Source organism: Cryptotermes secundus, unplaced genomic scaffold (assembly GCF_002891405.2).
Source record: "Cryptotermes secundus unplaced genomic scaffold, Csec_1.0 scaffold3, whole genome shotgun sequence".
NCBI classification, from domain to species: Eukaryota; Metazoa; Arthropoda; class Insecta; order Blattodea; family Kalotermitidae; genus Cryptotermes; species Cryptotermes secundus.
This window is the reverse complement of record NW_019724584.1, coordinates 758,599-783,533: the sequence shown is the minus strand read 5'-3', so window position 1 is coordinate 783,533 and position 24,935 is coordinate 758,599. Positions and strand designations below refer to the sequence as shown.

At 39.3% G+C, this 24,935-nt stretch overlaps 1 protein-coding gene across 4 annotated transcripts in view; it reads right to left on the bottom strand.

The window, feature by feature from the left end:
- LOC111862245 (sprouty-related, EVH1 domain-containing protein 2) overlaps positions 1-24,935 on the bottom strand; it is a 73,813-nt gene that overhangs the window by 25,195 nt on the left and 23,683 nt on the right. For all 4 annotated transcript variants that reach the window (XM_023847456.2, XM_023847455.2, XM_023847457.2 and 1 more), the window contains exon 3: positions 9,032-9,200. In XM_023847456.2, the coding sequence (XP_023703224.1) occupies positions 9,032-9,200 (169 nt within the window). The remainder of the gene's footprint in view (positions 1-9,031; positions 9,201-24,935) is intronic.

The window sequence follows — 24,935 nt, the reverse complement described above, 5'->3', positions numbered from 1 at the left end:
GTTTTCCCATTTCAAATCTGGCAACATGTCAACAGAAGACATGCCACGCCCCAGGCGTCCTTCGACAGGAAGAAATGACGAAAACATTGCCAAAATCAAACGTGCAGTTGACGAAGATCGTTGAAAGACCATTGACCAACTTTCTGAGGAAACGAACAACTCATGGAGCATGGTCCAGCGAATTGGTTGCTTCACCATGACAATGCTCCAGCCCACACAGCTTTGACGGTCTGACAGTTTTTGACAAGCAACAACATGGTGATTGTGCCTCATCCACCTTACTCACCTGACCTGGCTCCGTCAGACTTTTTTTTTGTTTCCACGGATGAAGAGAAGTCTGAAAGGAAAGTGATTCCGTGATGTGGATGAAGTCAAAGAAAACACGCTAAAGGCTTTGAACAGTATCCAGCCTCAAGAATTCCAGCACTGTTTTGAACAGTGGCAAAAGCGTTGGGACAAGTGCATTAATGCACATGGACAATACTTTGAAGGGGACTAATATACAGTTCAATAAAAATGCAAAAATAAAAAATAACAAAAATAAATTCCGGTTATTTTTGGGTCCCCCCTCGTACTTCACATATTTGAGTTTACTGCAATAAATACTTCCGTACGGATGTTTAAGGCTCATCAATATCAATGGCTAACTTGTCTCAGAATCCTAGGGGAAAGTTCAATTATGAAATCCAGAATAAAAGTAGCCTGAAATCCTAAATCTATCAGACTATAAACCACACTGACATGACTGATGATAAATTCCAAATGAGGTCCTAAAATAACAACATTGAATAAAGCCAGACTTGAATAGAAAAACACAAAAATCAGCCATTTAAACAGAACTGGCAATCCCTGTACACTCTAAGTTTGTTGTGTAGCAGCCTTGAAGATGAAATATGTAAGCATTCCACCACAATGGCAAAGAGGTAATGCCACATGCTTAATTTCATGTATGACACACTAAGTCTTTGCACAGAGGCATTTAAAGGAAATTAACCTTTCCATCATGGGATGAAAGTTGAAGTATCATGAGAGCTTGCATCCAAGTATGTATGACACTGTGACATTTACCTGCTCACAAAGGGAAATGTATGCAACAAGGTCTGGGGGATTAAATGTTAAAGTGTTCAGAGCACAGTGCTTATGAAATACTCCACAATGGAAGTAACAGACGGAAATTCCCTGGCATCAAACATCACTAAGTGAGAGAAACCTGCAGTCAGCATGTCCAATTTTTCAGTTCTGTTGATGATGCAATATGGCGGAAATGGTATACTGAAGTGAAGAAAGATTTACAGGGTAGCGGGCACCGCATAAATCATAAAGAATGGGCCATTCAAATGGACTCCTATGCCTGGACTATAAAAAATATGGTCCAGTGTTGATGAGGTTCCAGACATCTGGCTGAGGTACACCGGTGTTTAAAACTATTTTTTTGCCTGCCCATAAAAACCAATCCCAAGAGAACATTCTTTTTTTTTTGCATACAAACTGTCAATAAAATTAAAATGGAGGGGGGCCAGGTTAACTGGGATATCAGTCAGACTGCCTGATGTCAATGCTGGTGGAAAATACACAAGGAACAGACTAAATGACAAACTTACATGATATCTGGAGTTGAGATTGGAGAGTGTCACATGCAACAGAATGGATACAGTTCTTAACCAAAACAGACAATCCTCCACTGGCCCTATCACCATCAAGACAGAGCAGTATGCTCAATAACTATGGAGGCTTAACATGTGGGGGCGACAAAGCTGAGTTTCCCGCAAATAACAGCTGGCTCACGATGTTGGATTAGAGCCTGTAGGTTACAGAACCACACATAATTAAGATTCCCTTCTATGAGGTCCATAATGTACGTTCAAAAGAAAAAATGTACAGAAACAAAAGATACAGCATTTCAATGGAAAAAATTAAGACTATCTCTCCATGTCCACTCTACTCAGGATTGTCAGGGCTGTTAGACTGCAAATGCGGTGTGCCAATGTGTCAGATGGGGATGCATTTTCTGAGTACCTAATCAAGACTGGGAACAGAAACCTGTTTTGTTAAGAGAGGTATTGTATATGCATTTATGTCCTGCTGATCCATGAGGACATGTTCTAACACTAGGCCCAGCAGGAATGGACAGGTCATTTGTATGAGTACACATTTTTGCCTTTGTGAGAACTAATGTTCATGTCACAGCACTAACACATAAATATTGGCCTAAAATTGATGCACATGATTTGCTCCCAGTTCTACCTTGCTTTCCAGGAACTTCTTCTGGGTGGCCAGAAAGGAAAAGTGTCCTTCACCCCAAATTCCTGGATAGGTGTCAGTAGCTGCATGCAATCTGGTGAGTCAATGCAGTGAAGCACCAGAAACACAGTGCTTCATCATGTCCACTCTCAGAGCAAATGTCACACATTGTTGTTTTGTATGCTCAAGATTCTGGCATCTAAAGCACTGCATTAGAATGGAAATGTTCAGGCCCTTTCACACCATATGTAGATGGTGCTGCGCATGACAGGGACTTAAGAGGGTCTAGTTTGTTGCCTCTCTTCCTGATTATTAGGTACACCTTCAAGACACACTGACCATCACACATTCCATCCAAAGAATGGAAATGTCTAAAATCCATACATTTCAGAACCTTGGAGCTAGGCAAGCGTTCAGCCATGTTATGTTGAGAACAGCACTTTCATGGTGGTGTGCTACAGGGCATTGCATTGCAATTGTTGAACAGGATTGTTGAAGGGCCTTATCTTCACTAGTAAGTCAGGAATGGGTTCATCATGTTTTGGATTTGTTCTAAAATGGAGGCATCACAGAACAAAAACAAAACTGCTGCTGCTCATATGCAAAGAAAAATACTTCATTTCAGGCAATGGGTTAGTTTTCCATTAATTATAGAAATGAAGCATATGGATTACAAAGGAACCTCAATTTTACTTTCGAAGGGACTACCTAAAATAAGCAAAATATCAAGGAAACTGCAAACTCTGGGAAATTAAAATGATGTAACTTAAAGAAAAATGTGAGCTACCTCATACCATAACTTGGGCAAGTTATTTAAAACATGCATACCTAGAAACAACAATAGCAAGTTATTTAAAATATGTACATATGCTTGAACCCAACGGAGCCAGAGAGCTCAGTTAATATAGAAACTATGCTACATGCTGGATGACTGAAAAACTACGGTCTGATTGCTGGCAGAATTGAGAGATTTTCTCTTCTCCACAGTGCTGAAGCTGGCTCCAGAGCTCACCCAGCTTTCTATACGATGGGTACTATGGCCTCTTTCCCCACAGGGAAAGCTGGACACAGAGCTGACCACACCTTCATCCAATGCCGATGATGAAGCTATACCTCCACTTTCCCACATGCTCTCATGTCACAGTGTTAATTAATTAAGCACCCAGGATAACTTTACCATGCCTGATCACAATAACAATGTAAAAGAAAATACACTAACCTACATACCACATGCATGTATTGAAACATGTCCATCAAACTGTGCTAAAATACTAATGTTACCATTTGTCATAAATGCTTTCCATTTTGCTTTATTACGCATATTTCACACAAAAAAATAATGAATTGCCATGTTCATATACAATGCCTAGCGGCATACAGATATCAACAACCAATTTCATAGCAAAACAAATGGCTGCAGCTACCCAAGCATAACAGCAAGCAAAAGTGTTGGTTGGCCCAGTCATATGAATTTCAAAAACTTCCACATGCAAACATATGCCTACTTCAGTTAAGACAAACTTTGAACATGAGGTGGAACAGCAATAGTTTTTCCATGATTTCAAATGGGATGTTGTAAATGTAAAACTGGGTAAATTTGTTGGCTTTTCTCTGTTTCCTTGAGAAACTACTCTTAGCAGCATCTACTAGAAATTATGCTTTTCAAGGCATTTGTTTTCACCCTTTAAATTAACACACAACCTGATATACATTCTTGGACCTCCCTAATGGCATATTCTAAAGCAAGGGTCGGCAAATTATGGCCCGCGAGCCAACTCCAGCCCGCTGCCGCTTTTTCTGCGGCCCGTGCACTAAGAATAGATTTTACATTTTCAAACTCTTAAAAATGTCAAAGTGGGATATTTCATGAAACAAGATACTTATTATAATATGAGTTTAATATTTCTGCGTCTATGAAGCTTCATTTATAGGAAGAAACATACGTTTTTTCGAACATATTGTCTATGGATGATTACGCACTCCAACGGCTGACCTTGAGTTGAGGAGTTGCGAGAATTGTCATGTGTGGTGCTCCTATAGCTTCCCATTCACACGTTCCTTCGTGGCCCCAGCTGTGATGACACGCAGTGTTACGAATGCCACGTGTATAACTGTTCTGTGTCATTTTAATACCAGTGGATATCCATCGTGTCGCTGTCGAAACCACAAAAGAAGAGAATAGTGGACTTGGAATGTCGTGCTTTTAAGGCAGAGTGGAGTGAGAATTATTTTGTTACTGAATTAGATGGCAAAGCATTGTGTTTATTGTGCAGTGATACTATAGCTGTACTAAAAGAGTACAATATACGTCGGCATTACCAGACTAAGCATTCGGCACAGTATTCCCAACTCACAGGGAAGGAACGATCACAAAAATTAGAAACTTTGAAACGGAGTATTTCATTACAAAGCAGTTTCTTCACGAAAATGAAAAATGAAAATAAGGCTGCAAGTAAAGTAAGTCTACGAGTAGCTCATTTGTTAGCCAAGGAAGGAAAACCCTTTACTGATGGTCAGTTAATTAAATCATGTTTGATTGTAGCAGTTGAAGAAATGTGTCCAGAGAAAATGGATTTATTTAATAATATCAGCCTTTCCACGAGAACAGTTGCCCGAAGAGTTGAGGACATTGGTAGCAACATCACTAACCAATTAATTAACAAGGCAAATTATTTTGAGTGGTTTTCCTTAGCTCTTGATGAGTCAACACACATTACAGATACTGCTCAATTGCTGCTGTTTATTCGAGGAGTCAATGCTGACTTTGAAGTCACTGAAGAATTAGCTTCTGAAGTGGAATCAGCTAAAATGTGTGACAACTGATGGTGGTAAAAATATGTCTGGAACAGGTAAAGGCTTAGTTGGAAGCATTTACACAGCTTGTGAAAATGCAAGGTGTACAAGGCCTATGGTTATTCATTGTATCATTCACCAGCATGTACTTTGTGGCAAATATCTTAATCTGTCGTGTGTTTTAGAACCAGTCGTGTCAACGGTGAACTTCATTCGTTCTCGTGGGCTGAACCATCGTCAGTTCCATGATTTTCTGTCAGAAGTGGAAGCCGAATATCCTGACTTACCCTACCACACAGCAGTTCGATGGCTCAGCAGTGGTAAAGTTTTATTAAGATTTTTTGAACTCAGAGCAGAGATTGAAATTTTTCTCAATGAGAAAAAACGCCCTCAACCACTATTATCAAACACTGAATGACTTTGGAAATTAGCTTTTGCTGCTGATATCATGGGATTTCTTAATGGATTCAACTTGAAGCTACAAAGCAAAACAGTGCTAATATGTGAAACTTATACTGCGGTAAAATCATTTCGACGACAACTGGTTTTGATTGAGTCACAAATCATGTCAAGCTGTTTCGTGCATTTCCCATGCTGTCAAACATTAAAAGAAGTGGATTCCCCATTCCTGCACGAATTTGCAGGTGATATATTTTCTGAGCTCAAAAAACAGTTCCAGCAACGTTAAATCCATTTAACTGTACAATTGAGGAACTTCCACCTAACCTTCAATTGGAAGTGATTAATCTGCAGTGTGATAACATGCTAAAAGGCAAATTCCAAGAGAACAATCTAACAGAATTCTATGTGTCTTCCAAGTGATGAATATGGTGAATTAAGATCATATGCTCGAGGTTTGATCTCTGTATTTGGTAGTACTTACCTGTGTGAAAAGACATTTTCAAAGATGAAATATGTAAAATCTCAATACAGGTCAGCATTAACAGACGAACATTTGCAATCAATTATGATGATAGGGAGTACTAACTTTGACCCCCAATTTGAAGAAATGTTATCTCAAAAAAAAAAAACAATTTCATTCATCCCATTAGTAGCCTAAAGCTGTGTTTCAAACAATGATTGTAGTTCCTTTTGTATTTTTATTATGTTACATTTTCACCAGTAAATTTGTGAAAACTTGCTTTTTAACCTGTTATTTTAATTGTACCGACCTTTAAAGATCCTCGAGTTTGCCTCTTGGCCCTCAGAGTGTAATGTATTTTATATTTGGCCCTTTACGAAAAATCTTTGCCGACCCCTGTTCTAAAGCAATGACAATAAGGTATTCCCTTGGATCACTGAGAACAGGAAATGTACCCAACACTTACCTATATGTACTTTACTATAGGTTTCATTTCAACACCTTTAATTAGCCTAACTAGTTCCACATGAACATCAAACTCTATAAGAATGTTCTACAATACTTACCTTCAAACAGAATCACAGCCTTTCTCCAAGTCTAGAGCTAATTAATATACTACCCCACTGTATTCCCAAATTTTCTCCAGTATCTGACAAATGCAAGATATCAGATCAGTAGTTGATCAATTATGTTTAAATCCACATTGATGATTCTGAACAATTTCATTTACATGTCGAGTTAACCTTGATAGAAGAATGATGGGATAAATTCATGTGCATAGTTGATTATGGTGATGTATCTCAACAGTTAGTACAGTCAGTTTTATCACCATTCTTGTAAACTGGTATAATAATAGACTCCTTCCACTGCTTAGGCAATTCTACCTTATTCCAAATAGAATTAATGAGTTTATGGAAATTAGAACATAATCCTCATTTACTAAAAACCTCAATTTCATATAAGAAAAGCCACTAAATACTTTTTACAGTATTATATTTAAGCATCCTGTTGCACTTTATACGATATGATATAACTCCGTCCTAAGTNACTAAATTCAGCGGAATGAGTCTTATATCCCAGGGGTACACGGGTGTTGGCTCGCTTACGTCGCTTTTTTGATGCGGGCTCGATCGGTTAACCCCCTAGCACAGGTTCCACAGGAACACCCTCACTACCTGGCTTCTACTCCCTCACTCCCCGGCTTCCACTCACTAACTAACTCCGTACCCCCGCTGCTGCTTCCAGAAACCACGTTCTTAGCCATCTCGAACTTTCCACTGGGGGGGGGCTTCCATGACCAAATGCCTGGACCCCTTCCGGTCTGCACACCTTTTAGAAGTTTCTCGAAGCTTCGATCCACAGGTCCTCCACCCCCACAGGCACGGACGAAAGAAGGTATACCTACTCCCCCTTGAATGCAATGGACTCACCAACCTCCCTTCTGTCCCTCGCAACAAAAGGCCAATTCAGAGGACCATGATCCCTCCGAGGCATCTCATTTCTACAGCTAAACTTAACCGTTACTTACAAACAAATAAGACTTTCTGTGAAGGATGCGTACGGTTACAGTGTATAGAGAGGAACAAAACGAAAGACCTGTAAATATAGTTTGCACTTAGGACGGAGTTATATCATATATCACTAAATACTTATATAAAGAAACTATTTTATCATAATTAATATGCAATATGATTTATAAGACGAGGAATTTCTTGATGCAATTTTACAGAATCATCATTTATTGAAAAGCTATGTCCCAAGATTCATTAAATAAGATTTTTTATGTAACATCTATGTATTAAGGCCATTGATAATGCAACAATCATTACAACATTCACCATTCAACACCAACACCACATGTTTCAGCCACAGACAGCCATCCTCAATGCATCTAAACCGTTACACTGCTTCAATGCGCACTAAAATTGGGAGTTGCTGTTTTTGCTTTTTTCTGCATAACGTTTGGACTTGTGTTTGTGTTCTCTGAGCTGCTTCATTCTTTATTCATATTTTCAAGTATGCGTATTTTGGTACGAGTCTTTTCTTCAAACAAGTTTTGTTAAAATTTATATTAGCATTACAGTGTAACAGTTTTCTCTTACAATTCATGTAGCTGTATATGCCTTTAGTGTGACTACTATTTGCATCAAAGCAATGTAACAGTTTAGTCGCACTGAGGACGGCCGTCTGTGGCCAAAACATGTCGTGTTGGTGTTGAATGGTGATGCTGAAATACAGAATTTTTCATGTAAATTTACTTATTGCAAAGGACTCACTTCCATTTTCAGATGCACTCTTGCTACCATAGTCACTGGAACTACTGAATCTGCTATCACCACCTTTGGATACTGTTTCTAACAGACCTCAATTTGCATCAATAATGTCAATTTTTAATGCAGAGCTTCATGGTATTTTCAGTCATGGAGAAGCTTGAGTTGAGTTACAAGGATTGTCAGTTTCATCAGATATGATTTCTACACTCAAAAAAAAATTGGGATAAAAACTAAAATTATGCACAAATAACCTGAATCTCATTCCAAGTCTCACTGAAGTGAGAAGAAATTAAATTGCAGGACAATTCAAACAAAGACAGAGACTATGACACACATGACAGTCATCAGCACCCAAAGCAAGAGCTGCATAATACACATGTCCTATGGTTCTGTTAATACCACAAAGAGCTATCATATGCAACTCAACAAAAATGTGCTGCTTGCTCACTTATGGGAAGTTAATGGGGATTTTCAGAAACTATAAATACCTGAGTGAAGCATGCTGAGACACTGTAGGTAAGTAGATTTTGTGGCTAGCTGACCTTATGTATGCTATATATAGGTATTCAAATAAAAATATTTTGCAAAACTACCAATTTCTAATGGTTTGACACTTAAAAATATGGCATCACACATGATATAGTGGGACCACAAACGATTAAGACCTCCTGGCATCTTCCAAGCTAAGTAAAGACCCATAACATGCTGCAAGAGGACCAAGATTTTGGAAATTAAAATCACAAAACCCAGTTCAGCAAGTAGAATCAGTGTAACAATTTGGAAAACCAAACTATATAACTGAAGTACAGAACTTCTGGGGAATGTCAGTAAGACACTCTAATCATGAATGTCAACCACTCACCGTCCAGTAGTTCATCCACGGCTGTGCGGACTCCCTTATCAAAAGCTCGGGCATCCGCTGCTGTCTGGAACGTCAGACCAAACTTCTTGTCCCCAGTTTTCCAGTGATGGAATGTGGGCATCACCTTATTGTACTCAAAGTCCTTTTTAATAGTACAACTCAGCACAACCTGAAAAACATGTAAGCAGAATATGGTCCAAAGTGCAAGCTAAGGTACATGGCTCAAAACAGTATAAATTCACAAAGGAAAATGTTTGGAAGCAAGAAGATATGAGTGAGGAGACAGGACCAGGACTCACTACATACACTCATTGCTATACAGGCAAACCTTACTTAATTTCTCATGGAGGTGAGCCCTTCTTGAGGAGCCGCCAATTCTGCAGCTACTCAAGAATTTCCCAGCATTTTATGGAACCTGAACTTTCACTACCATGTTCACAAGAGTCCTCTGCTGGTCTATATCCTGAGCCAGATCAATCCAATCCATATCATCACATCCTATCTCTCTAAGATCCAGTTTAATATTATCCACCCACCTACACCTTGGTCTTCCCAGCAGTCTCTTTCCTTCTGGCTTTCCCACCAATATCCTATATGCATTCCTCTTCTTCCCTATTCATGCTACATACCCTGCCCACCTCTCCTCCTTGACTTGATCATTCCAATTATACTTGGAGAAGAGTACAAGTTATGAATCTCTTCATTATGAAGTTTTCTCCAACCTCCTGTCATTTCATCTCTCTTTGGTACAAATTTTCTCAACACCCTGTTCTCAAACACCCTCAGTCTGCGTTCCTCCCTTAATGTCAGAGACAAAGTTTCACACCCATACAGAACCACAGGTAACATTATAGTTCTGTATATTCTAATTGTTACATTTTTAGACAGCAGATGAGAAGATGAAAGGTTCTGAACTGAATGGTAGCAAGCATTATCTGAATTCTGACTCCTCTTAATTTCCTCATGAATCAAATTTTGATTCATTAATGTCATTCCCAAATATCTGAACTTTGCCGCAGTTTCAAAAAAATCTGCTAACTATCTTTATGTCATGATTTGGTTCTGCAACCTCGGGATGAGACAGCAACATATACTTAGTTTTCTGGGTGTTTACTTCTAGATCAACCTCCTTACTTGTGTCAATTAAAGTTTGTGTTTTTCTTTATGGTATCTATATTATCACCCAGTAGATTCACATCATCGGCAGGGCTAGGATCAGGCACTAACGGCTCAGCTGTATGGATTTCTGTCTGCCTAACAGCACTGACCCTATGTCCATTCAATGACTGAGAGAAGTAGTTCCTCCACCTATTCAAAATGAGGGAATCTGCAAGCAGATCACCATTCTCATCCTTCACTAAGTTACTGCTAGGTTGGTAGCCCCTCTTAAAGTCATTTATTCCTATATACAGGTCTCTAATATTCCTGTTCTCACTGTTCATTGCAAACTCATCAATTTTGTCTTTCTGATATTCCCTCTTTTTGTTCCTGAAATGCCTGATGGTTTCACGTCTTATATTGTTCAGATTATCCCCATTTATTTTCTTTGGATCCTGTAACCATTGTAATCTGGCTTGTTTTCTTTGGTCTAATAATTTTGAGCATCCTCATCGAACCATGGCTTATGCTTCTTCCATTCATAATAACCTAGACTCTCCTTGGAAAAAATTTTTATATTCTCTCTAATCGTTTCCCAAGCTTTATTAACACTGTTGATGACAAAGTGATTCTTCTTCACATATCCATTCTCTTGGCACAACACTGCCTCACCTTTCTTCAGGGCTTCAGCTTTCAGCTGTTGGGCCTCTAGCTCTATTTGCACCACACTCCTGGTGTGTTCAAATAGTAGTTCTGTATTGGCAACACTTTTACAATAGTAATCCTGCCAAGGTCAAGAATGATGGACCTATACCTCCACTCCCCCATAAGTCTTCATAGTGTAGTGCTTAATTAACTAAGCACAGGAATAACAAGAAAAATTGTTAACTCACAGTTTTTGTAGAAAAATGAGGGTTTTCAGCAGGGGGTCTGTAGATCAATAATCTTTCAAGTGGGCCTACCATATTTAACCCATCTGAATAATTATACCCTTTTTTGTGTGTACTGGTGTTATATCAGCCCATTTCAAACCTTCTGAAGATGTTTCATTACTATCTTTAATTCAGTGGTGGTAAGGATCACTTTCCACACTCAATAATTCAAAGTCTGGACCCAATGTGAGACCCGTCACTTGACCTCTATTTTCTGGGGCCTGTGGTGTCACTTGTTAATCCAAGACCACTTAGAAACTGTTTGGGGGAATATGTCTCATTCTAGTCTCACACACTGCACATTTCAGGATCACTTATGTCCATGTCACTTTCATTATCTCATTCATTTATTTTAGATTTATGTATTTCCATCAGCCCTAAAAATATCACCATCATTGGAATCACTATCACCAGCTTCAGAACACACATATAAACCAGCCCCCCTTCAATTTTACTTGTATAATCTGGTAAGTTTTCACTAAAGCACCACTATATTTTTGCCAATGGGTTTCTACCATAGCATCCTTGTGAAAAATATTTGACATGTGAAATATGCATTACCATAAACATCACAGTGAGATGAAAGACAGCAAAGCCTACCAAACTGTATATAATGTAGAGCTAAATAACAGATTCTATGATAAGATGTCACAATATTACAGCATAAATAAGACAATCTTTGCCATCCATCTGCAACCACTAACAGAAAAAAGATCAGAATTCTTGTCAACCAAACACAAGGTGTTGTTGCATTCCGTACATTATACTGTTTCATATGAAGTGGAGTTGGGATAGCTGATTTGGTATAGTGACAGGCTACAAGCTGGACAGCCTGGATTTGATTCCTGGCAGTGTAAGCTATTTCTCTTTTCCACAGCATTCAGACTGGGGCTCACCCAGCCTAACCAATGGGCACCGGGGCTGTTTTCCCAGGATTAAACTGGGAGGGGAGGTGAAGTTGACCACTCACCTCCATCTATCTAGTGCTGAGATCAAGAAAGATACAGCTATACTTCCACTCTCCCATGTCTTCATGGCATAGTGTTTTAACTAATTAAGCATAGGGACTTTACCTTTCTGGAGTGAATATATTTNCGTTGCATCTCAATACGCGAGTCACACCTATCCTCTTCTGTCGGAGCACTCTTCCTACTTTCATGTGTGTATTGTGCTTTGTGTTGTGTCTTGCTCCTGTGACTGCGTGTGTTATACTGCTGGGCTTGCTGGGTATATATCCGATAGAAGAGGATAGGTGTGACTCGCGTATTGAGATGCAACGTAGGGATAAAAAATCCTGAACAGTTTTAATATTTTTAATGTTTAATATTTATCAATATATATGATGAACATATATTTTAGTTATTTTAGTATGAGGACGGCAAGGCATGCAGTGAAGTAGTTTAACGTAAATCAAAAAGCACTTGAAGATGGCACCTTTGTGCCGAAACATGTAGTGCAGGAGTGAAGAGTGAGGTGGACGAGTGTATGCACTGTAAGACGGCTGGAATAAATCATGGACATAAATCAGTGCAACAGGACGCTAAAATATAACATTAAAGAATATTTTTAGGTTTATTCAAAGCAGATGAAAAACAGGAATTCCATAGGATTTCATGGAATGGAGAAATACAGAAGCAAACAAAGCCAAGGAATACATTTGGGAAAAATCTGGATATTAAACAAACTCAGCCAAAATGAGCAGATTCTTAATTTTAAAAAGGAATGAGATAGAGAAACTTTTATTTGTACTAATTTGTAGTTTATATACAGCATCAAATGACTGGAAGATACTGTATAACATATTGGAAAGGATACAGAAGGAAAAAAGTGTGGCCTAACCTTAGGATACTATACTTGCATTTGTCTGGAGGGACTGTGGAAAACCATAAATAAATCAGGATAATCAAGTGTCCTCAAGATCTCAAATGAGCACCTCCAAAACACAAGTTGGAAGTGGTCACATTTGAATCAATCTGCTTGGTGAAAACAATATATGGAGTAGAAACCCAATGCATATAAAAGAATAAAAATTTCTGCAGTGGAACTAATATATGGAAAGGATGGTGAAATATGACAATATGACAAATTCACTCAACCAATACTGGAATGGGAATGGAATGACCAAATAGAAATTATAATGTACAGTGATGTGCCTCTGATGATGGTTGTGTTAAACCAAAACATGTACGGCAGAAGTGATAAAGAAGTGACCTACAAATTGTTACACTCGACGGACTTTCTATTGACTTTGTGATTGATAGTGTAACGGACCAAAAATGAAACAATTCAAAATAGTGATGTCTCAGTTGAGATCCTACATATACAAACTGTTAACTGCTCAGATTCCAATTTTATATAGCGCACTGCATAGTCTGGCTGCCAAAGGCTAAGGCTACCTGAAGCAGGCCTGATATTAGGACACAAGACGTTTGCTTCAACAGTAATGGTGGCAGATGTTTGGATGTTTAACCTCAAAAACCCATTTACACTCTAAGAGCATACATGTTTCAGCACCAAGTGCCATCATTAGTGTCCTGTGAGTTGAATAAGTATGCCAAATGAGCACTGCAGAATCTTACCCATTGTAACTCATAGTTGTCTAATAATTACATGTGTTACATGTTATCTAATGCCATGAAAGTTCTGGGCTAACCAATTCACTAGAAATTAACCTTATAGCTATCCCCATGAAAGGCCATGGAGGCCTGTAAGTTTGTGAGACGTCGAGGCTCCCACATTTTCTAGACAATAAGCTCACAGATGGTGGTGAGGTTATCAGCCTTATACACCGGCCACACTTTACCCCCAGGAAAATTCCTAGTACTCATCTCTGTCAGAGGCTGAGTCGACCTCAGGGCCACATTGCAGCTGGAAGGAATAGATGAACCGAAAAATCTGATGACCTTGAGATTCGAACCCTTGACCTTCTGGCTTGTAGCACAGTGCCTCAACCAACTATGTTCCTGATTAACTTTCTTTATGCTAGTGGGGTTGGACTAAGTCCCTTGTACTGCAGCCACTTCTGGCCTATTGTACCAGCCCCAGATGATAGGTGAGGGTGATTGTGGAACAATTGGTGGAATGAAGGTTGGCAGGGGAAACCGAAGTACTTGGAGAAAACCTGCCCCAGTGCCACTTTGTCCACCACAAATCCCACTTGACCAGACCTGGGATCGAAACCGGGGCGCCAAGGTGGGAAGCCAGTGACTAACCACTTGAGCTATGGCGCGGCCTTACCGATTAACCCTATTATTTTTTAAAAATCACATCAAAAGGGGGTACGATTAAAAGGTGGCACAGAGCAGACACAAAGGAAAGCCATCTACAACAAAATGTGATTAGTGGAAGAAAATGAGCTGTGCTACAAAAGATAATATGTGTTAATTGTTTCAAAGGCCAGTGACAATGAAGAAAAGATTACTGATTTGAATATAAAAGCACAAAGTTAATTTCTATAATTTTTATGAGTGAAGACAGCTTTCATGTTATAGGAACTCTCAACATATAATTTTTCAATGGTGAAAGGACAAAGGATTTTAGGATGTGGTTTATTTTTTCCTCAAGGTTAATTACCAGTGCTTTAAGCATTAAGACTTCACAGCATCAGGATATGGTTTAATGTCTTCTTACTTCTTTTAAAGGTCAGTAAGAGTAAACAGACTTTAATTAAATAAAAGTCATACCAACACAAATTTTCCCACAAATTTTATCACTAGACACACCTGTGTTAGAGGTAATTATGAAATAAAATTTTGTAAAGCAGAAGAGGGACAAAGGTCTTTGTATGCCCCCATAATATATCACCATAAATTTCAAATGCACAGTGACTCTAGTAAAAAGATAAAAAAAAATTTATGAAATTTGACATTTTGATGTATTTTGTTTACACCAGTGATTCTCAAGTGTGGTCTTAATGGTCACATGCAACCAAGAGCTACTCTCATGACTAATAAGTATGCTTTTTGCTGAAAACCTTTTTCCAGTCTTGAGATGCATTTATGTCATACGTGGGTGTTGCAGGTCTGTGCTACATGACTGCAACCCCTCACATTAATTTCTTGCAGAACAAGCACTGCAACAAACTGACAGATGAAAATCTTCTTTGGTTAGCAGCTGAAGAACATCCAGTGAGCATGTTTCCATTTAGTAAGCTGCTGTAAATTAAAGTAATCATATTTTCCTTGCACTCTGCTTTAAATTATAGATTAATAACAAACTTCTGCATAAAGAGTTCTATTTTACGGGATGTGATGCTATGTAGTCCCACAGAAGTTCACAATGTTTCAGAAGAATGTACTGCAGCCACGTCTACAGGTGAAGGGTGGGACAAGCAAGCAAGCATTAAATTGCCTGCTCACTGGGCCTATTATTTGACCCTGAAACTTTAGGCACTAGTAAGCCATGTAAGCAAGCAAGCTGCCTGCCAGCTTGCTTGCTTATTCTTAACACTTCGCGGACCGGACACCTAGGCCTAGGCGTTTGGGTTTTAAACGTGGCAGACTGGTCGCCTAGATTTAGGCTTTTAGGACACGTTATGTTGCAACACACTATTCCTCGCTTTGGTGGCCACGTGTCTGTAAAAGTACTGCGCAGCTGACCTTCGGAACGTTTGTTTTCCGAGTCAGCAATGTGACCACTCTCTATTCCCCTCTCACTCTAAAGAAAAGTCCCTTTGTTCAAGTTGAAGCTTCTATGTGTGAGGCAAGATATTCTCAGTGTCAACACGGCTCAGAGATAAAAGCAGCTGAAGGCCGCACAAGCTCTCAGAGAAGAAGAAATCTGTGATTTGATCTCCGATGAGTTATCTGACTTGCCAACTGCTTCGTCTTCTGATAGCGAGGGCATGTCAGTGGCAGTGACAGGGTCCCCCAGAATATTGTGACCAGAAGAGAAAGTGAAAGTGACAGTGAGAGCTCCGATGAAAGTGTGAGTGCTAGCATTGCAGGGACAGCCACATGGGGTAAAGCAGACAAAACGCCCACTTTGGGAAAGTTTACTGGTGATCCAGGGGTGAGACAAATGCCATCGGACCCTACACAAGTGTCTGAAGTAGCTGAACTGTTTTTTGGAGATAGTTTCTTTGACATGCTGTGTCAGGAGACCAACAGATACTATCTCCAACACCGTGAGGCGTACGACAGTACCTATAAGGTGTTGAAGTGGGTGGATGTCACTTCAGCAGAAATGAAAATTTTTTTGGCAATAATCATTCTAATGGGGTTTACAAAGAGGGATAATTTGAAAGACTATTGGTCCACTGATCCATTTTTAGAAATTCCCATTTTCAGCAAACTCATGAGTTGTAAGAGATTTGAACAGATATGGTGGTGTTTGCATTTCAATAATAATGAACTGCAACCACAATCAACGGGCAGGCTTTTCAAAATTCAGCCCTTATTAGACTTTTTCGTTGAGAAATTTCAGACAGTTTATAAGCCAGAGCAGCAACTGTCTTTGGACGAATCTGTGATTCCTTGGAGGGGAAGGCTTCGTTTTCGAACGTATAATCCTGGGAAACTCACAAAGTATGGCCTACTTGTTCGTGTAGTCACGGAAAGCACTTCAGGCTATATTGGAAATTTAGAAATTTATTCCGGTGAAGGCAAGAAATTGCAAGAAACTATTGTTTCCATTTTGGATCCCTATCTGGATCAAAATTATCACGTTTATCAAGATAATTTTTATAACAGTGTGGCAACTGCAGAATACCTACTTTCAAGGAAAGTACATATTTGTGGTACAATTAGGGTGAACAGAGGCCTTCCTCCAGATCTGAAAGAGGAATGTAAATCCCTAAAATGTGGTGACACCACATTCAGGAGGAAGGGGGACATTCTTCTTCCGTCCTGGAGGGAAACTCGCGCTGTGAATATGATTTCCACTATTCACAATTCGAGCATGGTCGATGTTCAAAGACGACACGGGCAAGTGAAGAAGACACCTCTTTGTATTTCTCAGTACAATATGTTCATGAAGGGAGTTGATAGAGCCAACCAATACCTGCCCTATTATTCCCTTCCTAGGAAAACAGTAAAATGGACGAAGAAAGTTGCCTTGTGGCTTATAAATTGTGCCCTTTTCAATTCATTTTTGGTTTTCAAAGAGCTAAACGAAAATTCAACTTTGAAATACAAGGCATTTCTCATGAATGTGGCAAAAGCCTGGGCTACAGACCTCACGGTGGCGGCGGAACCTACGTCAGACACAGACGTAGTACGACCGGGACCATCTACTCCCACCCCATGAAGACCTCATATGGACCCCCTGGGCGACTCTTGGGTGATATGCGGAAACATACCCTCGTGAAAACTGTGATGAGCGAACAATCGACAGGGAAGTATACTTCTAGGCAGTGCTGTGTGTGCGCTGTGCACAAGAAGTGAAGCAAGACTTCCTACATCTGCAAGTTCTGCATCATGTCTCTTCACAGAGGGGAATGTTTCCAGAAATATCACACTCTGAAGCACTTCTAGGAGCTCTGGTAAGTCTTCTCCAAAAATTGTAGTTCATAAAATTAATTAGGAGATTTTATATTAATTTTTAAAGTGAACAGTGCACAAGTTAGGGTAGTAGGTATAAAAACGCCGGTCCCCAGGGTGACTTAAATATTTAAATCACCGGTCCGCAAAGTGTTAAGACACTGAAGATGGAAGCAGTATATTCTTTATAAACTTTCGTGAACTTTACTGGATTAGTTGGCGTTACATCCAGAAGATACTACACTTCATCGTTACAGCTATGAGAACCTCAAATAAAATACAACAAATCTACTTTACAGGATTTGTTTTACAAGTAAAAAAATATGCTACATTATGTGGTCACAGAACATGTTTAATGTGGCCATTGGAAATATTTGCTTGAGAACCACGATTTAAACAATTACAAGTTATGATAAGTATGAGTTTTTGGGTGTTCACTTAGCTTACATGTTTTAAAGTGCAAAGTACTGATGAAGGGCTTGATGCTGAAATGTGTATGGTTTCATAGCACAGATGGTTTTGTGAGACTGAACTTGTAAACTTGTACACAACCAATACTGTTGGTGTCTTAGCATATGAGAAGATAATGTGTTGAGAAAAAAATTAAAACAAATCAGTTAATTAAAGGGAGTAATAACAAAGGATAGACAACATGCTTCATCATTTCTTAGCTGGATAGTGCTGTTTTAGATCTGTCAAAAGGAATCTTACCCACTGGAATTATAAATTTGGTCAGGTTTCAGGTTTTTTCTAGCATGAATTTCTAGAACTGTATGCGAAATGCATCTGCTGTAACAGCTCTGGTGCTAAAAGCTCCTCTGTGAATACATACTGTGGTACAATATTATATTTAAGCATCCTGTTACACTCACACAATATATGAGACAACTCCGTCTTAAGTGCAACAATTTAATTGTAGTTCCTTCTTCTTTCCTTCCTCTACACTACATGTATCGGCCCTAAATGGCCATCATCAGGTGTATATTCTTACGTAGCTGCTACACTGCCCGTAGTTTAAAATTAACGTGTGTAGGTTAACAAAGATTTTATACATACATACAATTGGAAAGACTGGTGTTTTAAATTTTAAACTATGGGCAGTGTAGCAGCTATGTAAGAATATACACCTGATGATGGCCATTTAGGGCCGAAACATGTAGTGTAGAGGAAGGAAAGAAGAAGGAACTACAATTAAATTGTTGCACTTAAGACGGAGTTGTCTCATATACATACTGTGGTGTTGATTAAATCTGGTCTTCCACCCAGGTGAGGCCTTGAACTCACATCCAATCCCAACACTTCATAAAAAAAACATTAGCTTTTTGTGAACACACTCTACAAGCACTGAGTGCTCATTCCACTTTGTTCTAATTGAACAACTGGCAGGAGAACATCATCAGACTCTTTGTATGACGACTTTAGCTTTCACTTTTAAAAGGCCCAGCACTACCATCACATATTACAAATTTTCATCTTCTGTCACTAAGATACACCATCTCTTTTGATTGGTTCAAATACTGCCAGCTGGGCATACTGCTCCTTGATATGATGGTGATAACTACAAACAATGTAACAGGAGTGCTATTTCTGTCTTCTATTGTCATCTGCATGGCAACCACTAGTGGCAGAGGTCGCAGTTAATTCTAGATTATGGTGTTGTCACATCACAGAAGGGGAAAACATACTTCTCTTCCAATCAGTGTGTGTTTAATAACCTACTCACACTGAATGCTGAGCTCAAATTAACTAATGGCACAACAGAGCAGGTACTGGTCAGTCTTCTGTAAAGTTCCTTTACAGCATGTCTGGTGAACACACACTGCTTGCACCCTTCATGTTCAGCTTATGAATACAGCAACAAGGACATCTGGTAACTGCTCTACCTGCTGCAGCACCCCTTCCCCAATTGCCACTGCCACTATCAGATCATCTCTGCTTTTCTCCCCCCACCTTGCAATGGTTATTCAAGATGAAAAAATCATGAAAGCCTTTTACACATGTCAGAATTTCTAAAAATGTGTGATTATACGGAAGCAATTAAAAATCACGTACAGACAATATGCACATTGTGGCCAAATCATCAGGCAATGACTGCATATTATAAATGACTGGCAAGGATACTCAATCAGGTGAATAATCCATTTACCTTACACTGTCATTTTTGCCTATTAACCAGCCAACATGTACAACCTTGTGTCAATGAGCTCTGTTTTGAGAATGGAAAATTAGCACTGTTTAATTTTCAGACTATATTTTCACTTCATACCCTAACCATGTTTGTTCTGTCTGACAGATTGCAAACTTGGAAACTGCAAAAACTGTGCACTACATAACTATCACAGATCAATAGAATTCAACTGCCACATCTGTGTTTCTCATTACAAAATGCTTGGTAAGAGTTAAAATGTTACTGTGTTTAATACATCACCATGCCATGAAAACATATGGGAGAGTGAAAGTAATATATGAAATGCATATCATTTTTCCTTTAACAGAGTATTAAGTAATTAATTGTTTCATTAATACTAAGTAATGCTTTTCTTTCTCTTTCCCTGTAGATTATTTAATGATACTTTCATTACAGAGACCATGTAGTGCCTGTACACAAAATTACATTCTACCATTTTGTGATCGTTCAGGATTGAAGAATGTTCCATAAATAAGGAGCATCATATTTGAAGTTTTGACCATATATTATCATAGTGTTCATGAGAAATCCTTTCATTTCAATAAGAAAACGTGATGGAAAGAGACCACTTCATAATGTTAGGAGTAAAAGGAAAGATAATACTAAAATGGATATTAGAAAAATAGGACACTAATCAGGACTGGATTAATTTGGCTACGGGCAGGGGCAAGTGGCAGACTTCTGTCAACAAGGTAATAAGCCTTTTGTCTCCATGAAAGGTGGAGAATTTTATGATTAGCTAACAAAACGTAACAGATCAACAACTGAACGGGTATTTTTCAATCATCAGATAATGAACTAAAAATGGGGGTACAATGAGACAGCCATTCATATGAGTAGACTTCAAGAAAGCCTACGATTCAGTTTGGAAGGAAGTATTGTACAATATTCTCATAGAGTCTGGGGTACCCATGAAACAAATTTGGCTAATTAAAAAGTGTCTGAATGAAACCTATAGTAAACTCTGTACAGGTAAGCATTCGTCTGATAATTTTCCTATCCAAAATGGTCTAAAACAAGAAGATGCTTTAGCGCCACTGCCTTTGAACCTTGCTTTAGAATATGCCATTAGGAAGGTCCAGGAAATCCAGTTGAGGCTCAAATTAAATGCAATATATCAGCTGCTGATCTATGCTGATGTGAGTCTACCGGGAGATAACATAGCGTGACATGTTGACCCCTCCCACCCCTCAGCGGTAACGTAACGCTCGCGTAATAGGCGAGTAATCACCCCGCATCCTGGCCGCTATGCGCGGTGACGTCACGAGCGGAGCCGAAGAGAGCCGAGCGGAGCCGAAGATAGCCGAGCCCCGTAACCGGGTAACTATGCAAGGCGAATCAACAGCGGTGACGTAACAGGATGACCTGGCACTCATTACGCAACAAGCAAGCACTGCAGCTATATAAGTGAGCTGCACAGCTGGTACCAGTCAGTTCTAATGTGGCTACCAGTGAGTTGTACTGTAACAGTCGCCGAGTCGAGTTGTACTGTAACAGTCGCCGAGTCGAGTTGTACTGAGTCAGTCAGTGAGTCCTGGAGCTACCACCGAGTTAGCCAGCAACTAGTCAGTTGTATTCTGGCATTTGAAGTGTACTAACTGTGATACTGCAGATAGCAGTAACCGTAAATCTGTAATTTGGATGATTGTATGAGCGAATGTGAAATAAAATTCGCTACATCGAATACATCGAGAATTTATTTGTCGCGATATAAGCCCGATACGCGACAATATATACCATATAGGAAAACAAAGAAACTTTAACTGATGCTAGTAAGGAGGTCGATCTAGAAGTAAACTCTCAGAAAAATAAGTATATGTTGCCATCTCGTCCCCAGACTGCAGGACCAAATCATGACATAGAGATAGCTAACAGATCCTTTGAAAATGTGGCAAAGTTCAAATATTTGGGAATGACATTAATGAATCAAAATTTGATTCATGAGGAAATTAAGAGGAGTCAGAATTCGGATAATGCTTACTACCATTCAGTCCAGAACCTATCATCTTCTCATCTGCTGTATAAAATTGTAACAATTAGAATATACAAAACTATAATGTTACCTGTGGTTCTGTATGGGTGTGAAACTTTGTCTCTGACCTAAGGGAGGAACATAGACTGAGGGTGTTTGAGAAGAATATCTGGACCAAAAGAGAGATGATGTGACAGGAGGTTAGAGAAATATGCATAATGAACTTCATAATTTGTACTCTTCTCCAAGTTTAATTAGAACGATCAAATCAATGAGGATGAAATGGGCAGGGTACATAACACGAATGGGGGCACACGGAATATTGGTGGGAAAGCTAGAAGGAAAGAGATCACTAGGAAGACCAAGCTGTAGGCGGGTGGATAACAGTAACATGGATCTTACAAAGATAGGATGGGGTGGTATGGCCTGGAATGATCCGGCTCAGGACAGGAACCAATGGAGGGCTCTTCTGAACACAGAAATCAATCTTAGGGTTCCGTAAGATATTGGGAAGTTCTTGAGTAGCTGCAAAGCTGGTAGCTTCTCAAGATGGGTCAGCTCCATGTAGTTAGTTAATAAGACTATAACCTTCTGGATCATTCTATGTGAGAAGATGATAATGTACTGTTCTAAGCCGCATCCTCTTTAATTTCAACGGAATATGGTGTACGTGCTGTCACATATCAGAAATGAATGCATGTAAAATGCCAGACAAATATTTCAAATATTCTTAAAATCAGTACAACTTTAAAATTTAAAATATACAGTAAAACTTGCTTATAGCAACATCGGTTTCTGCGACACCTTGTCTATTACGTCAAATATTCAATGGTACGAACTAATTCCTCATAAAGCAACTGTTTTTATACCTTGCTTAGTATGACATGCACAANAAATGCATCAACCTCGTATGTAACGTCATTTTCATTCCTGAATTTCTCTGATATGGACATTGAACGTAATTTAGAAAGTGTGTATTGGGCAAGTAACAGGAAACAGATGAAGATAACTGATTACTGTACTCGTATCTAGGTACAGTAAGGCACAACAATTGATGTAATCTACTGTAATTTGGTGAGTGGGCCTACCTTTAATATACAGTATTAGTGCGGTGTGTATTGTCAGTGAAAAGCGCTGTAATATGTCTTTGATATTACACATTTGGGCAATTCCACGTTAATGTTACGTTAGTCTGTACTTAACTACGTATTTCACTAAAAAATGCAACATTTTAACTCGGTTTTTGGTAGATTTTTACGTGACTAACATAAGGCTACTGTGGAAGTGCCCATTTCGGTTACAACGACATTCGTTTATAACGACACTATTTTTAGGTCCCTTTGATGACGTTATAACCAAGTTCTACTGTATATAAAATTTGACTCACAGATAATCAGAGACTTTGTTGTAACTTTGGTTTTACTTTACAGAGCTCAACTTGGGCTAACTTTAATTTTTGTGAAACAAGTTTTACAGTGAATCACATACCATTGCATTAGCACAGAGAAACATTTGAGGATCATGAAAGATATTCTTTAAGCTTGAACTTAAGCAAATTAAATTCTGAAAAAAAAAAAAAAAAGTCATGAGAATTGTGCCTACTAAATAACAATACTCCACCCACAGCTCTCAAACTGATTCCCCCGTTTGCAAACTGAATCATCTTGAACTTTCCCCTAGCTGTGTGCTGAAGCACATTTCATCATATTCACTTAGTACAAAGTTGTATATGTGAACAAAGTGTTTTCGCTGAATGTCACAGATATATCAAACTCCGTGGCTTTAGTCCACAAGCAAACTATACCGACCGAGCAACCGCTGCTTGTTGGTGAAGTCAGTGCCAACTTTAGCAGATAGAGGGTGTTGCGTGGCCAGCACAATGAATCCCTATGGCCGTTAATTTCGGTTTTCTAGACTGGAGCCGCTTCTTTTCGATTCAAGTAGCTCCTCAATTATCCTCACGAGGCTGATTGGACCCCGTTCCAGACCCAGTACTTCTCAGAAAATCTGGTAGCGCTGGGAATCGAATCCGGGACCTCTAGATCTGTAGTCAGGAACTCCTGACTACTAGACCACAGAGGCGGTCCCGTCACAGATATATCAGATGTAAAAATCAAACCTACTAACATCTGATCTTCAATGAAACTGAACACCACCACCACCAAAATGTAGCAGCTGTTATGTGGTGTATGGAGAGGGCAACCTATCTCGGGCATGTGTTTCCAAATGACATAAGAGGTTTTTAGGAGGAGGAGAGGCAGATGGTCATCTGGTCATCCAGTAACAGTGAGAACTGATGAGAATGTGGAAAAAGTGAGGGGTGCTGGAATTCTGGAATAAATCAAAGAAGATCCAGGCTTTCTGAGCAGTGTGGTCAGCTTTGGCAAAATCTGGTTGTTTCAATACAAGCCCAGAACTGAACAGCAGTCAGTGCACAGAAATCAACTCTGTTTCCAAGACCAAAGAAAGCAAGAATGTCAAAATCCAAAGTCAAGATAATGCTTGCCTTCTCTGATGTTAAAGGAACTGTTACTGCTGTGTAAGTCCCATCTGGTCAAACTAAATCAAAAGACTAAGCTTTTACAGACCGCTAGAATGAATTCAAAGAGAGATTAGAGTTGTGGGAGAATTATTGGATTTTGCACCAGCACAGCACCCTAGCACACAATGTGGTATCGATGACCTACAAGGTTTGACAAACAAATTCCAGGACTGAGCCCATTACGCCCATTTAAATTCACATAGGAACATGTTTCAACTTGTCTTGTAAGCTGACTCTTCCATCGCATTCCTTGCACAAGGTCAGTCACTTCTCTCATCATTCATGCTCAGATGTGTTTCAGATTTTCTTCCATGCAAATCACTGTGACAATTCGTCGTGTGAACAGTAAGTTTCGTTTCAAGATGGGTAAGACAGCCACTAAAACTATTCAGCTGACAAAACAGGCTTATGGTGACAATGCTCTCTCTCATACACGGGTTTATGAATGGTATTTGAATGGTTTAAACAATTTAAAGATAGCCGAGCAGTTTAAGGCATGTACTGTCTTTGCACGCTTGGAAGCAGGGATTGTGGGTTCGAATCCCACAAAAGGCGTAGATGTTTGGTATGTGTATGTATTTATTCTGTTTGTGATGTCCTGTGTTTAGGTAGAGGCCTTGCGATGAGCTGATCATGCGTCCAAGGAGTCCTACCATCTGTAAAATGATCATATAACTTAAAAATCAAAGGCCA